The sequence below is a fragment of the Neophocaena asiaeorientalis genome, unplaced genomic scaffold (assembly GCF_003031525.2).
Source record: "Neophocaena asiaeorientalis asiaeorientalis breed wild unplaced genomic scaffold, Neophocaena_asiaeorientalis_V1.1 scaffold72, whole genome shotgun sequence".
NCBI classification, from domain to species: Eukaryota; Metazoa; Chordata; class Mammalia; order Artiodactyla; family Phocoenidae; genus Neophocaena; species Neophocaena asiaeorientalis.
Window position 1 is genome coordinate 4,370,800 of NW_020185336.1, and position 16,586 is coordinate 4,387,385.

Below are 16,586 nucleotides of genomic sequence, written 5' to 3' on the forward strand. Positions count from 1 at the left end.
GATCATCTACAAAGTGTTTTCAGGGTTCTGGAATAGTGGTCATTATTCCCAATTATAGCATAGGAGGGTCTGTGTGGCCAGGCAGACTTAACATAATGCCACATAGAACGTTGTAGGAATGTCTGTTGTAGTGACTCCGTGGGGAGAGGGGATCGATGAGTATTTGAAGAGAGCAAACCCATTGAATCTTGTATGTATCTTCTGTATCCATTCCTCACCCCCAAACCTGTTTTTTTTTTTATAGCATGAAAGACCAATGCAATAAATACCAAAAAGAATTTCAGTTTACTGAGAATTATGAGAAAATGGGGAGAAATGCTCCTAAATAAAGTATGCTTTTAGATCCAACTCATTTGAACACATTTGTTTAAAAGGGATACCCAAGTATATGGGTTTTGTTGTAGAAAATATGCATGAACTGGGTAATTGTCCATAATCAGTGTATCCAGATTAGATGCTAAAGTGTGGGAAACTCAGGAAAACTTGAGGACGGTCACATGAAAGAACAATTAACTTCTCATCAGGAGCTAGATATACGGATCTTGTTAAATCTTGCTAAGTGGGTGCAAGAACAGGTACGGGCAGGCTGCTTGGGTTCCAAGTTCAACTCTGTGACTTACTCCCTTTATGTCTTTCAGTAAGTGATTTGACAGACCCCACTAAGACTCAGTTTGCACATCTTCAGAATAGGAATAGTATCTTCTAACCAACTGGTCTGTTGTGATTACTAAACAAGAGAACGTGCATAAATTACTTTCTCTGAAATAAAATCCCCAACTCTGCTTAGTATTTTCTCACAGCTTTTCTTTTCTAACCCTTTAATCATTGAACATATTCCTAGATATATAAAAATGTAGAGATGAAGAAGGTGTAGCAAAAAAATCAAAAGAATATAACAGAAATGAAGGAAAAATAGGATGTTCTTGACCTGGCAGGATACAAAATTATGACACAGAGTAAGTAAATATTACCTGTCATTGTCACCATTATTCAAAGTGACTATATCTGACGACAAAAGTTTTATTGAATCTAGGATGTTTAGGCTTTACATTTTTCCTGAGTTACTTTCCCTATATTATCAAATCAGCTTTTGCCATGACCCCAAGTTGAAGTAAGCTAAGAATATATGCAGATTTTCTCTGGACAATCTAAAATCTTGATGAAGTGGATGAAAATAGTACCTCATTTATCACAGTGGAAGAATGGAATATTAGATGTGATTACCAAACGTCCTGTTTTAGTTATTTATGAAAACGGATTCTGGGAGGTACTAAAAATTGAAACAGGTTGTATCATGGAAGGCAGACGTTCTGAAGAACTTGCTGAACCATCCTACTATTTCCAAGAGTCAGCATAACGGGGGCCTGACATTTTTCAAAATACTTTTTGTTGTTTTCCTCTTGCGTTTTAAAGTCTCAAGTGACAAGTCGTTAATGATACATTTTGGGGATTTGATTTGACTTTATAATGACTCTCGCTGATGGTGAATTCTCATGCGCTTCATCTTATATTTTGCTTTGCCACTTCTTCCAATTATTTTTAACTAGCTATTCTACATGCACAATAAAAGGTAGTATTCTAACAGATCATTTTAATATCTACAAATTTTAATTTTCAAAAATTTACAATGCGATCCCTATTCAAATAAATGATTACCTTTAAAATTCATAGTTAAATATTCATGTCAATTGAATAAGCATGATTGATGTTGTTATAGAGTCTATCAGTGTGACACATGGTTAACCTGGATAATCAATACGATCAACCTATGGAGAATTCTAAAACTTTATTCACTGCAAATTTCATTCCCTAGTGAGTTTCTAAGGTGAGATACTGTGCAACGTTAAAGGGTTTGAATAAGAGATAGGGTGTAGCTGTAACTGCTGCAGCTTGAGCTCCTAAATCCCCACAAATTTTAGTTTTATGCCACTTACATTTCTAGCATTTGTCATGCTGAATTCAACAGAGGAGCACCTTTAGACAAAGCTGAAAAGAAAAAATTAAACTAAATGGACTCTGATCCTACTTAGATTGAGGTCAAAAGTTGACTGTAGGAAAATTGTGTACCCAGAGCAAAGTGAAAGTTTACTTTCTGTTCATCCATTTCTAGAAATGTGTCTTGCAACTATAGCAACATTTTCCAAGGCAACCAAGTGCAGATTTTTTCTGAGCTATATTTAGAAAGTATCTACAAGGATGTTCATTTTGATTAAGACTACTAAGCAGGACTTCCCCTTTGAACTCCTTTTTTCTTTCATATTGCTGTTAAAATAAGCTAATCACACATTACTGATTTTAATAAAAGAGTAAATTATCATCAAGGAAGACTTTACCCGATAGTTGACAATTATTCTTTTTTGTTGAGAGAAGACTATCAGGTTTTGTTCTTGAGCACTGAAGACAAACTAGAATCCTACGTAATTTATTGCATGGGATTCACCACTGTTGTTTAAAAGTCAGTTCATTATATATGATTTGAGAATGAGAGCCATTAGGCATAAGTGGAAATTCTCTAAGCTTTCTCAGCACAAAACTTCTGAGCATAATATGTAACTTCCATCCTATCAGTTTTTACTGTTTCTGTTTTATTGTCTAGCAAGAGGCTAGACAGGGAGAAACACTGGCATCCTCTGACCATTAGTAGGTGTGTTCTGAATATTTGTTTGGCGTTAATTCTCCAAAATTGAAAAGCTAGTGTACTAAGACATCATATTATTGTTTTGCCTTTTAAATAGAGTCACATGTCTGTGAATCATAAATCATACTTTTCGGTGAAAATCTGCTGATGTATTACTGCACTTAAAAGTTCAGCATTATCATTTTTTGATGTTCATTCTCATTTGTTGTGTTTGATTAAGTATCAAGGGTAACTATATATTGTCACTTTAAAAAGAACAAAACACCAGGCTTCCATAGTCTAAGGAAGCCTTAATCACAAAGAACTGTTCTGGAATTCATAGCAAGCTCTCTGAGGTCTGTTAGCCATTTCAATAGTACAGGGAACCCTGACCTTATATTTTTCTAATACTGTCTTTGGATATGCTAATCCCTTTGTTAGAGCTTCACCCATCTGAAGCCGAAATTGTAGGCACCTCAGTAGATATATCTGTGTATTCAGTGATAAAAGTACAGGGATAGAAAAACCATGAAGAAAAGATACAGAAATTGTGTCTGCTGCTGGAGGATAGGAGGTGCTTTTGAGCTATCTGACTGTACTTTTGGAGAAACTGTAGGAAAGGGACTTCAAGAAGTCCTACAAATCCTGTTCCTTGTTTCTAGAATCATAGCTAACCCTCCCCAAATCAGTTACTTTCTGTCCAATTTTTAAAATAGCCAAGGATATAAATTCCTTAATTTTACATACTTTTGTCAATGTTTAATCATAACTACTTGTCCAAAGGGGGAAAAAAAAGGCTTTCTATCAAAGCAAAATCACTTTTTGTTATTCAAGTCTATTTCCACGTAAAAATGAAGACCAGTTCTAGACAGTATTTTCCTCCCACCAGCCCTCCCAGCGAGGAAAAGATGCTCCTTCTTTATCTCTGAAATAAACTCCCAGCTCCACTGGTATTTTTTACTGGGTTTTATTTCCCAGCCTTTTAATCATTCTAAGTACTTCTCTAGATACGTGAAATGTAGAGGGGAAGAAAGCGTAGCAAAAGCCATCAAACTTTTATGGCAGAACTGAGAGGGAAAGTAAGATATTATATTTGCCCTCAAATAATGACAACTTGCAAATACAGATTGTAGGAGAAACGGTAAATTAAGTGAGGCTCAGAAAATGAATCTCTGTGAGGAAAATGATTAAAACCTTGCTAGACTGAATTCTTCAAGGGCAGGGCCTATGTTTTCTTCATCTCTAACTCCCCCACGTTTAGCAAAGTGTCTGGAACATAACAGACATGAGGACCATCTGAAAAGTGGACTTGAACAGATAAACAATATGTTTTAAAGTATAGCAGCATAAAAATATTCTAAATAGAAGAGTCCCAAGAAAAAGTATTGGAAATTAATGGACAGAATACGTTAAAGGACAGTGCAGAAGGAGCTACAAGGAAACATAAAAACATGAAATAATGTCATAGGACTAGAGACTTTAGGGCTCTTCCCATCTTTAATGGCTCATTGTTCCTTGGCTCTACTTTGAGTTGGGTTGGCCTAAGGGAATCCCTCTGAAGATCCTCACTTCCCCATGGCTGTCTCTTCTTGAGCCCCCTCTGAATCATGAAGTATGCAAATTATTCTGGGTGAAAGAGCCCTAAAATCTTCCACCTGAGGTGCAGCAGTACATACAAATGGTGCTGTTTCTTCCCAAATGTAAAAGCACAAAGTCATTGCTCTCTAACCAGAGTTCGGGGTTGGCCATCCATGTTTTCCTCTTAGCACAAAATAGAAAGAAGACAAAATTGTATTCAAGACTCATAACTGGCTGTATGTTTTTATTCGTATGGAAATGGGTGTGGGAAGTGGCAGACAGGATCGGGGTGGATGAGATTCAGCTACCAACTGGTTGTGGCCCCTGGACACGTCCCTGAGTCACTCTGGTTCTCTGTCTTCCCGTTAAACTCCAAGATCCCTTCCTGCTTGTATTGCGGATGTCTCTGGAGCTACACATGGGCACCCAAAGAAGTTGACATCCATCTTGCCGTTTCCCACAGATATCGCTGACACCAGAAGCTGGGAAAGAGAAACTGCCGGAACTCAGGCTGATGAGTCTAGTCCCTCAGCGCTTCCGCGAGCTGCCTGGGGCATCTCCGAAACCGAAAGTGACCTCGCCTACGGAGAAGTGGAGCAAAGATTAGATCTGCTCCAAGAACAGCTTAACAGGTATAAGCAGTAGCTAGGCAAAGGGAAAACATAATCCAAGCCCTTAGCTGGGTCTGGCCTTACTCTTTGTAAATAGCAAATTCGTCCTACCATAGATGGCATATACACTTCTTTATACACTTACTTATTTAAAAGAAGACTACAAGTTGACAGAATTATTAATCTGTTTTTCAAAGAGCATTTACTTAGAACGCTTCACACCTTTGGCAGCATGAATCCTATTTTTTCTTTACTTGTCATAAAATTAGTATATATCATCAGCATTGGCTGCCTAAGAAACCTTTTTTATCCCCTCAAAATAATTCATATTTAGTTTGTTGACTAACACCCTTCCTCTTTCAATCCTCCTTTTGCACTTTTTGGCTGTTCATGGTAACTTAGTTATGCGGTACGGTATTTTTTTAAGAATACTGACAAAATGATTTAAACATTTAGTTTTTCAGCCAACTTGTCAAAAATGTGATTGAGTTAAGAACCCAGATCCTCTCCATTTTCCCTCCATCTTTGATCTCTAACCTTTTAAGATAACAAATAAATTTTGGTTTTAGGAAGGATGGAACCCCTTAACCCAAATCTACATGGATTCCTTAAAATTAAACTGATCAGTGACATTCAGGGAAAAAAAAAATAGATGTATAAGCATGATATTTCTTTAGTTGTGTTACATGTGGAAAGTGACCTCGATTCAAGGTAGTTTCCAGGACATCACTGGGCAAGGTATTCCAGTAGTCACAGACCGAAAACTGCATGGATTAAACTAAAATGTTCAAATCACAGGATTTACTAAATCAATTTAAAACACACAGTGAGTGATGAGGGGCTCCAGATGGGGTAGTTAACACATTTCTAATAAGTGCCATCCTGGTAAAAGAGCCATACAACCTGTATCCTGATTTATGCAATTATATATATATATATATACCTCATCAGCCTTCCAGGCTGAAGGTGTGGTTATGAGGACCAGAGTTTAGGTTTGCACAAAAGGGGTCCACAGATAAAACAAATTCCCCAGTGCCAATGACACACTTGCTCTATCACAGACATGTAAGGCCGAGTACACCTGGCCACAGCTGTGGCATTTCAGTTAGCCTGCCGAACAGCCATGTGTTTTATTGGTCTTTATAGGTAAAAAACGTGAGGCGTCAGAAGGAGATTATACTGTGTGTGTGTCACCAGTGGGTGACCAAACTTGGGGGTGGCAGTCATCTACCCAGAGGTGACAGGAGAATAATTTGTTCTTTCCATCTCTTTCCATGTATAAGCCATGCTCTGGTTTGTTACATCATATTTCGATTCTATCTTTGGGATGTCTTGCAGGTTGCTGCCATGCTGTGTGTATTTAATGCATCTTACGAATTCTGCCCATGTGTAGCAAGCTACTTGCTTACTTGTTCTCTATACTTACCACATTCTATGAGTTTTGTTTATACTACATAAGCTAGCTATCTATGCTTAATTTCTCTTCGGTGTTTTATCAATGCTGCTTGTAGTTTTATCGCTTTTTAAAATCTTTATGCCCGAATTGAACAGTTTCAGACAATACAGTAAACATAAAAATGTATGCACACACACATACATTACCATGAAAGATGAATTAGCAATTAAAACAGACAAAAGGAATCAGAAAACCTACAAATTTGTAAATTGAAATAAATTTGTATGCCTTAATTTCAAACAGAAGTATGACAATACTATATGAATTAAGGATTTAATTTTGTATTTTTTGTTTTCATGTAATTTAATCAAAGTTTAAAAGTTAAAAAACTGAGGTCTATATCCCATTCTCAAGTGCCAAATGAAAGTCTTGTAAAATTGAAACTTATCTGAGAAACAAACTATCATTTACTTAGAGTCAGTAATTCCTAATTAAGGTTTAAGAACTTGACACGATCATACTTATTATTGCTCAGAGAAGCATATTTAGTTAATTAGTACATTTACTATCTCTCCCTGCTATTTATACCAAGCTACATTGATCTTTTAGCCATAACATATGTCAAAATATACACTGTACACGCAAAAGAATTGATAAAAGGGTGATCTCTGAACTTTAACTTCCTTGATTCCTGCCCATTCCTTTATTGTGAAACATATGGTATGCATTCAATTCCTGGAGTAAATGGGAAGATTACTGAATGAATGGATTAATGACAGGGACAGCAGTGATTTCTTCAGCATGATACTCACACAGCACTTGCAATTGGTTAGCCTAGATAAAGTCATAACTCTTCTACTTAACTACTAATAGGATGACTAGGTCAGGTCATTTAAGTTTCTCCAGCCTCAGTTTCTTTCTTTGACCTATACTGACCTGCATTACTGTTGTAAAGACTAAGGTAATACATGTGGAGAGTGTATATGCTACAAAATAGAAAGTGCTGTAATCAGGTAAAATATGATTATTTTTTCTGGCTGCATCTGGTCTTCGATTTGGTGCGCGGGCTTCTCTCTAGTTGTGGCATGCGGGTTTTCTCTAGTTGTGGCATGAGGGCTCCAGGGCGTGTGGGCTCAGTAGTTGTGGCACATGGGCTTAGTTGCCCCGCAGCATGTGGGATCTTAATTGCCCGACCAGGGATCGAACCCATGTCCCCTGCATTGGAAGGCGGATTCTTTACCACTGGACCACCAGGGAAGCCCCAGTAAAATATGATTAACAGTGAACTTAACTTCTATTATTGATGTTTGTCTGAGTATGTTCTCTTGCTTTTCATATGTTTCTGTGTTTCCTGATTTGGACCTTTCTTCTGGATGAAAATTGAGATTTTAAGATTCCCTTGTTGCCTCATCATGGATACCAATCATTGCTGCTAGTGTAAATCAAAGATTACTGAAAATACTTGCCTTTAATGTGTCCTGGGGCTGAAAGTGTAAACTTTTAAGGGCATATACATCCGGGACCCATTTGGCTAGTAACCGTACTTTAATACTAATAATTCTTATTACTTTATTACATTAGTTTTAGAATGAATTTTTTATGATACTTTTTTTCACAGCCAAACTGCAGCTAAATCTTTTTTGACATGTCCTAGTATCTGTATGTTTTTTAACATAATTATTTTCTTTGACTAACTTCTTCCTATTTAGCTCTGAAATTGTCACAAACATTTTATTGCCTGACTCACCTTAGCCTCTTTTGGGTTTAAAATCCAAAACATTGCATTTTTACTGCACTGCCATCTCCAAGAACCTCTTACCTCAAGTTTACTCTAGAAGGCAAAAGTATAGAAAACAAGTTTGAAAAGGGGAGCTCAATTTAGACTTCAACTTTGCAGGGTAAGAATCCTGGGACTCTTTCTAGAGTTGGGTCTACTCTGTTTAGCCTCAGTATTCTGTTCAAATGTAGTAGAACTGTGAATTCTATCCCATTTGTTTCGCCCAAATACACATATTAAGTACACAGTGCAATAAAAACAAATATAAATGGTCCATCTTGAATCGTCCTGGCCGCTGCTGCTTTTCTGCTTTAATGACCAATTAAACTATATGCAGGGTTAAAAGTTTACCTAAGAAATGTTCTTACATATTTATGTATTATGCCTACACATATACATATATCGGGAAATCACTAATTGTTGATCCAAAAGCAGTGCTTCTCAAACTTTAATGTGCTTTCGAATCACCTGGGGATCTTGTTAAAAGGTAGATTCTAAGTCTAGGTCTGGAATCGGCAGAGATTCCACATTCTAACAAGCTCTCAGATTTGACCATGCTTTGCATAGCGAGGCCCTAGAGGATGTAAAAGCTTTCAGTGATGATTCCATCCCTTGCAGAACTCTGTGCCTGGTACACTGTGGGTCTTTGCATAAGTGAATGAAAACATTCATTTTACACAGCTGTATAGCTATGCTGATGTAGGGGAAGAAAAATAAATTTTCCTCTACCTTTCTGCGTTCTTGGCTGAAACCCCTATAATAAAAGACAGATTAATAAGAAAAAAACAAACATAAATTTATTAACATGTGTACCTCACGTACACATGGGAGATACTCAAGGGAAAATTAGTAACTCCCTGAGGTGCCTTAGAACTGAAGATTAAATACCATCTTAATAGGGAAAGGGGCTGGGGGATGTAGGTCTCTTAGAGGAGAATGAATGATCATTAGGAAGGTGAATGGGTCCTTAGAAGAATAGATGGGAGGTATGACAGTTTGTGACAAAGTGTGTCTCAGTGTGATGCCTCTTCTGTGACAAAAGTCGATCTTCCCTGGTTGTTGAAACTCCCAGGGAGGGGATTTATGACAACTGAGTTCCTTCTGGAAGATCTGCCTTTAGGCAGATAAGGGAAGTTCAGAGAAAGCTTTTCCCCACACTTGCTGTCCTCCAAGTGCCTACAGCTCAAAAGAATCAATATGCCAAAGTGGCTTGTTTTGGAGTGGCATATGCCTTCACTGACAAAAAAAAAAGTTATAAAATTGGGTTATTCTTTTCTGTTTTAAAGACAAAGCTGGACTTTTTCAAAATTCTCTGTAATTCTTCCAGAGTAGAGCAGATTACTTGTGTCATTAGAAGAGTCCATTCCAATTAAGCTGATAGACCCTAGCCATGAAACATGAAAATACAACCTATGCATGGTAAAGAAATTCCTCACTAAAGCTCTTCTTTGTTGAATGTTTTGGTCTGTTTGGGCTGCTATAACAAAAATACAATAGACTGGGTGGTTTATAAACAACAGATATTTATTTCTCAGTTCTGCAGACTGGAAAGTTCAAGATCAAACTGCTGGGAGATTTAGTATCTACTGAGAGCCAGCTTCCTGGTTCACAAGACGGCTGACTTCTCACTCTGTCCTCACATGGTAGAAGAAGGAAGGGAGCTCTTTGGGGCTCTGGTTTATGAGGCACTAATGCCATTCATGAGGGCTCTACCCTCATGACCTAATTAAATCCCACAGGCCACACCTCTTAATACCATCACATGGGGGGTTAGGATTTCACCATTAGCATTTCAACATAAACATTGAATCCATCGCATTGAACTACCCAAAATATCAGATTACTGATTAATAAAACCAAACTAAGGTTTGGTTCAAAGTCACTGCAAGAAGAGAGACCACCACCTAGACAGAGTCTGAAGTGTTATCTCAGAAGGGGAAGTAAGAAGTAGGATATATATAGGATTTTGGAGCCTGGGCCTTTCAAGGTGGGAAACTGAGTGGATCTGGGCAAAGTTCATAATATAATAGTTCAGAATTGATGGACACGGTGAAATGAGGACCTTGAAGCAAGTATGGATAAATAAAATTTGTTTGATTAAGCAAGTTTATTTGTTCAAAAGAGCAGATTGCTGTCTCCAGTGAGTTAATCTATAGAAATTTCCTGAAGGAGTAAAGTTATTTATTCCCTTAGACTTATTTTTCCCAGGCAGAGTTTTCCTGGAACAACTAGGTCATGTTGACAGAGGTGGTCTGCTGTCTTAGCTAAGTCATGTTGACACAGTCTTGTTCTCACCCTGCACCAGCATGTGATGGTCTTGTGTTCGGGAATCCCACTCATGGTAGCATGTTGCTATTATACACTTCCAATAGGTTTTTCCCTCATCGACACTATTCAAATAGATAGAATCTATGAGACAGAGATCCTGTTTCTTGGAGACCCCTGCTGTTTGACAAAGGTTTTGTGAGGACTCAAAATCGTTATCATAATTTTTGACTCTCTTTTGGGTCTTGAATCGCATTTGTTGATGCAGCTTTCATTATTCCACTCCCCACGCCCAGAGCCTTTTACATGTAATGTGTAAGCCACCCCCTAAATATTCAATGCTGTTAATGATGGGATAAATTCATACAGAAATATTTACAATGGATGTAGAATTTTCCTTGGGGACTCAGAGGAGAGAGAAATTCATTCTGAATAAGGGAAGATTTGGGGCTGCAGATAAAAATTTGTGCCGTACCTTGAAGTGTGAAAGAAAAAAATTGATGCATAATAAAATAACGAGTCTCCTCTGTTTAGGTGGCACCATAAAAATATTAGATCGGAACAACGGGTAACAAATAGATACATAAACTAGTTGATAATTCAAATTTTCTTTTTCAATGTGTGGTTTTGACATTTGCAAGGCACAATCATGTATAATTTATAGCTATTTATAGCTATTAGACACTAAGCCCTATGGCTATATATACCAAATATAGAAAACCTGCACAAATCATGTGTTATCAGGATTCTCAGAAGGAAGGTTTGTAGTGTCAATGTTAAAAACTAAAAGGAAAAAAATGATTTTTTCTCATGTTGTCCAGGTTTATTCTCTTCTCTCAAATCAAAGGCTAAGTTCTCTCCACTTTGAATTTCACAAATGCAGCATGTATGTAACTGAGCAAAATTAGTCTATCATTTTAAATTTTTGGTAAGATTTACCTTTTCCTCGTATTTTTCACTGAAACAAAATAGTAAGCACAAATAAGTAAAGAGTTAAAAGTTTTCTAAAGAGGCATATGGTCCAAATTTTCTGTTCTTATACCCACAAAATCCTTTTTTAATACTGTTAACACATGCAAAGGAGGGGAATCAGATCCATTGTATTTTGCTATCTTTCCCTTGAATTTTAATTTAAAATGAGAATGAAATTAACAGGCCAGTAGGCTTCTTGTGAGCTTTAGGGATAAAAAATGATCAGACTGGTATTTTGCAAGCCAGATGGGTTACAGAAGCAAGTGAACTTTTATGTTTGGTCTGTTTCTTAATTACCAAAGGCTCCAACCTGTAGATGGGAAAGGAATTTAGCATTTGACAGTACTTAACATTAAGGAAAGAATACAATGAATGATATACAATATTTGATGTTTATAGGAGACAGGTAAAGTAAAATATAGATAATATAAATTCGGAACACATAAGAAATTAACCAGTTGTTGCAGCTATAAGAGAAATGTGCTATGAAATCTTTTTAAACAGTAAATAAAATGTTCACAAGAAACTGACCAAAACCTGATAAAAAGCACAGAGAATGACTGATTAAAGATGGATTCTGAATGCGTTTTACATTTTGAAATCTATAAAGCTTAATTGTAAAAATGCAATACAATGTACACTGTGAAAATGTAGCCTCTTCAGTCAGCTGTTTCTTTGTTAAGATCAACGAACAGGAAAGCAACGATCTTTATCAGAGCCATTAGTGGGATATAGAAAGTGAGCATCTCCGTGCTCCCTCTCCTGTCCTTCTTGTTTAAAGCAGGGCCGTAATTCTGTTCTTTGGTGGTGCTGCAATTTTCTCAAATGCTTTGCAATCCTGGACAATTTTAGGACTGTCTTCCCCCATTTCTGTCTGTCCTGCAGACTTGAATCCCAAATGACTGCAGACGTCCAGACCATCTTACAGCTGCTGCAGAAACAAACCACTGTGGTCCCCCCAGCCTACAGTATGGTAACTGCAGGAACAGAGTATCAGAGACCCGTCATCCGCCTGATGAGAACCAGTCATCCGGTAGCATCCATCAAGACGGATCGAACTTTCAGTCCTTCCTCACAAGTGAGTATAGATAGCGTATAACCAAGAGTGTCTCTCAAAGTGTGTTTCCAGGGACCACCTGAATCAGAATCACCTGGGCTGCAGTGGAAAATACAGATTCTCATCCCCATCTCTGTTTTTCCTCAACTAGAACATCTGGGAATGAGCCCTGTAATCTCCATCTTAAACAAGCTCCCCAACCCCGACCTTCACCCCCGATTCTTTTGCTCATTTAAACTTTGGGAACAATGGACCTAGAAGAATGATCTTAAAACACTAGTATTTTTTTTTTTAAAGAAAAAGCTTTTTTTCAAATATCAATCTACTTAAGTTTATAAATGGTAGAGCTTTGAAAGCTAAGGATTAGCCCTGGGTCCAAAAAATGCTTCAAATAAAGGTTTGTAATTTGCTCTAATGACAAGAGGCACCCTTGAGCAGGGTCTCAGGAAGGAAGGGGCAGAGAAATAGCAGCAATAACAAGCAATAGCAAGACCCGAGATCCAAGTGCAATCAGACTAGTAACCACATCTGTGCCCCACCCATCACCAGTGAGCTCTAAACTTTTCTCACCTTGGTGATGGTAAGAGGAATGTTAGTGTCCTTATCTTTCCTCTGAAGTCCTGTGAGGAACCCTTTGAATTATGTTAATATGAAAAGTCCAACTCCTTTGGAATTCTATTTTGGGAATCATTCTTAATTACTTAAACACTGTGGCCAAACTGGACCTAAGAACAATGATTTAAATAAGAATTTACAGCACTATCTTGTAAAAACTTTTTTAGAAGTTTGGGAATTGAGTGCAAAATGCTCTGGGGAATGAAACTATATTAATAGCATGAGGTAATGTGACTGAAGGAAAATAATGCAATTTTTCTGAAATATGAAAGCATAGATTAATTTATCTCGAGTTTTGAATGGCTGGGAAACATGCAAAACCATGTACTTTGTTTTTTGCTTTCAGTGGATTTAGATAATATTTTCTGCCAAGGGATGGGTGATTTTCCTTCCTTTCTTTTTTCTTTCTCCTTGTTCTCCAAATGTACTTACCCAATGACCCACCTTTTTGATCCCAGTTTTGTTGGGAATTTTGAATTAAAACTCATCTGGAAAACTCAATGTGAAATATTGTGTTTAAAATAATAATAATAATAATCTGATATGGCTTCGAAGTAAAATTAAAGATCTTGGAATGGTTATATAGGATTATCTAAACTGATACCTGACCTTCAGTATCTTGACCCACCTTTGAGAGGGAAAGATTGGTTAATACCACTAATCAAATACAGATTTATGGAAAAAGAAACATGTTTAGATTTCATGAGTGTAATTTTAGAAATATATCCAAATGAATTATAAAAGCATGTTTTCTTCTCTTTTCTTTCTATCAGTGTCCTGAATTTCTAGACCTTGAAAAATCTAAACTTAAATCCAAAGAATCCCTCTCAAGTGGGGTGCATCTGAACACAGCTTCGGAAGACAACTTGACTTCACTTTTAAAACAAGACAGTGATCTCTCTTTAGAGCTTCACCCCCGGAGGCAAAGAAAAACTTGCCTTCATCCAATTAGGCATCCTTCTTTGACAGATTCATCCCTAAGCACTGTAGGAATCTTGGGTCTTCATAGGCATGTTTCTGATCCTGGTCTTCCGGGGAAATAATCATTTTGTACTATTTATTCCACATACAATGTAAGTGCTTTTAATGGCTGATTTCCTTTTTTGTATTTAAATCCTCTCTACTTGACTCAGGGGCTCACAAGTTACCATTATATGCAAAAGTACTGTATATTTTCCTAAATTGAAGCTTGTAAGGTAAAATTGAGCAGTTAGGATGTAAATATATCTATGAACTCTTTTGTTCCAAATGTTAAAACTGCCAGCATCTCAAGGCACCTTATTTTTTATTTTTATTTTTTAAATCATGTGCATGTTAGGAAACTCCAATTTCTCTTGCATGGAGACTCCTATTTACTGCTTTTACTAAATCCATACTTTGTAATGAAAATGCCTTCCAAGCAAATAAGAAAGCAAAGGATAAAACTGTTCATGGGTGCAACTCAGATGATCCTCAACTCATGGAAGTTCAAGGGGGAGATAGGGAACCTTGTCACTTTTGAGGACAGATACCCTTCTGGATTGAGATGTTTATAGTAAATTACATTCATTCCCGCACGCTAAAAAAAAAAATATATATATATATACAGTTTTAGAGTTATAAATCTCTGACAGTAGAGGAAACCGTCTCCAAATACATGAATATAGGCCAGCTTTAATGAGGACAAAAAGGCCTTTCTATTTAAAATTCTGTCTAACTGAATTCACAAACTCCCTAAAATATTTTCCACTGGCATGTTTCCTTGATTGCTCAGAAACAAGTTTCTCTAATTTTTCTTTTTCTTTGGTGGCGGGGGTGGGGTGGGAGGGATTCTTCTTCAGAACTGCTAAAGTGCTACAGACGCAAACTGATATCCACAGCTTTCTTCTGACTTATATTTTAGGGCAATCCTGAATTTGATCAAAAGAGTTTATTGACGCACATTGTTTTCTTCCCCCCAAAACGTACAATTTTAGTGGATTTGTGTGGCGAAACTAGCTTCCATGAAGTATATGCTGTGCTATGGCTTTCTAATCCTGGCTGTAAAAGAACAACGTGCATTTACCTACGTATAAAGAAAATGCACAAATTTTTAAATTTTAATTTTATTTGGTTACTCAAATACATTTGCTAATCAAAGATTAAATGAAAATCTATCCTGTATGGATTGGGCTGAATATATATTGACTCCAGAATATCAGAATATACCATGGAATATATTTTAATATATTCGACTGTTAGATTATTTGGGGGGAGTGGTGGTATATGCCTCTCATAAAATCAGGGTACAGAAAAATTGCAAGCTAATTTAATATTCTGATTAGTCAAATTCTAGTTGAGAAATTTTTTCAATTCATTTGAATACAATTTTTAACTTATTATGGACTGGCCCGTTGTATCCTCTCCTTCTGAACAAAACTGTGAAAATCCTTCAAAGTTTCTTTATCCTTTACTAATTTTTATACTCACATATATTTTTAAAGAGACATTACATCTGTATACGTTATTAAATGGATTAATATCTATCCCTCCAGGATAGAAATATAATCTATTGACTTACTTTTACCTTTGACACTAGAATATTAGTTTCAGATACAAGCAATTTATTTAAATTTACAAAAACTTGGCACTACTTAAAATATGATTAAAGCAACCTTAAATTACTCCATATATGTTTTCTAATGGTTCCATAAATTGCTAATCTGTAGGGGGATGCAATCTGTAGGTACAGGCATATTCTTATCCCTGCTAAATTTGTGCAGACAAAAACATTGATGAAGTACACATGACAGAATGACCAGTCAATTCAATAGAAGTATAATTCTTCTAACCAGCTTTCCAAACCATTTGGTGTTATGCAGATAGAAATTTGGGGACTAACCAATGCTTTCTTTTCCTCATTCAACAAACTTTTATGGGTACCTAGCAGGGAAGAGAGAAATGGCTGCCTCTGATTCAGAGGACAACTTAGGGATTCTACTTCCATATTTAGGCAGATCTTTGCAGCTGCAACAAGTTTCATAAGGATTGTCAGGCCACGCTCCAGAGAAATTCAGAATGAATTCACCAGAGGATGTTCATTTGTAGAAGGAGAGGATTTGGCAGGTGAGGAATTTAGATCTGATTGTTTGATTAGTGAACGCTTCATCTGCAACATTTGGTATGACATGCATAAAATTCAGCCTTCCACACATAGTCTCTATACTTCTTTATAAAAACTAAGCACGAAGAAATAGGAAGATGGGGACGGGTGTGCAAGCATCCAGATTGTTTAAATTCTAGTATAACATAAACCTTTTTTCTTCTTAATTCCTCAACATAAAAGAATTGCTTGATAAAATCTCAGGGAGTTGGACAGGATTAGGAAGGCCCATTCCTACAGGATATTAGCTTTAAAAGAGACCAAGCAGTATAAAGATGTGGTGAGTCAGGCATAAAAGTCAGAAGACTTAGTAGTTACAATGACTTAAACCAAAGGAATTATCTTCATTTACAAGATTCATCCTCTTGTCCTAGCCGAATATCTATCTAATGCCTGAAGTCACTGTCACTTTCCCCATGGGCGGTAGCAAAAACAGTCTGAGCCCTCCATCTTGGGACCCTGCTGAGAGCCAGGTTTCACTGCTGTAGCTTTAACAGCACTATAGCAACCGCTCTCCTTCTAGGTAATTAAAAGCACTAACATAATGCTTTTTGCCTTCCACCTAAAAATAATATTA

At 36.9% G+C, this 16,586-nt stretch overlaps 1 protein-coding gene across 1 annotated transcript in view; it reads left to right on the forward strand.

The window, feature by feature from the left end:
- Positions 1 to 13,931, forward strand: part of KCNH7 (potassium voltage-gated channel subfamily H member 7) — a 448,518-nt gene extending 434,587 nt beyond the window's left edge. Inside the window, exons 14-16 of the mRNA XM_024735942.1 lie at positions 4,659 to 4,827; positions 12,102 to 12,294; positions 13,662 to 13,931. Of these exons, the coding sequence (XP_024591710.1) occupies positions 4,659 to 4,827; positions 12,102 to 12,294; positions 13,662 to 13,931 (632 nt within the window). The remainder of the gene's footprint in view (positions 1 to 4,658; positions 4,828 to 12,101; positions 12,295 to 13,661) is intronic.
- The last annotated feature ends 2,655 nt before the right edge of the window (positions 13,932 to 16,586 follow it).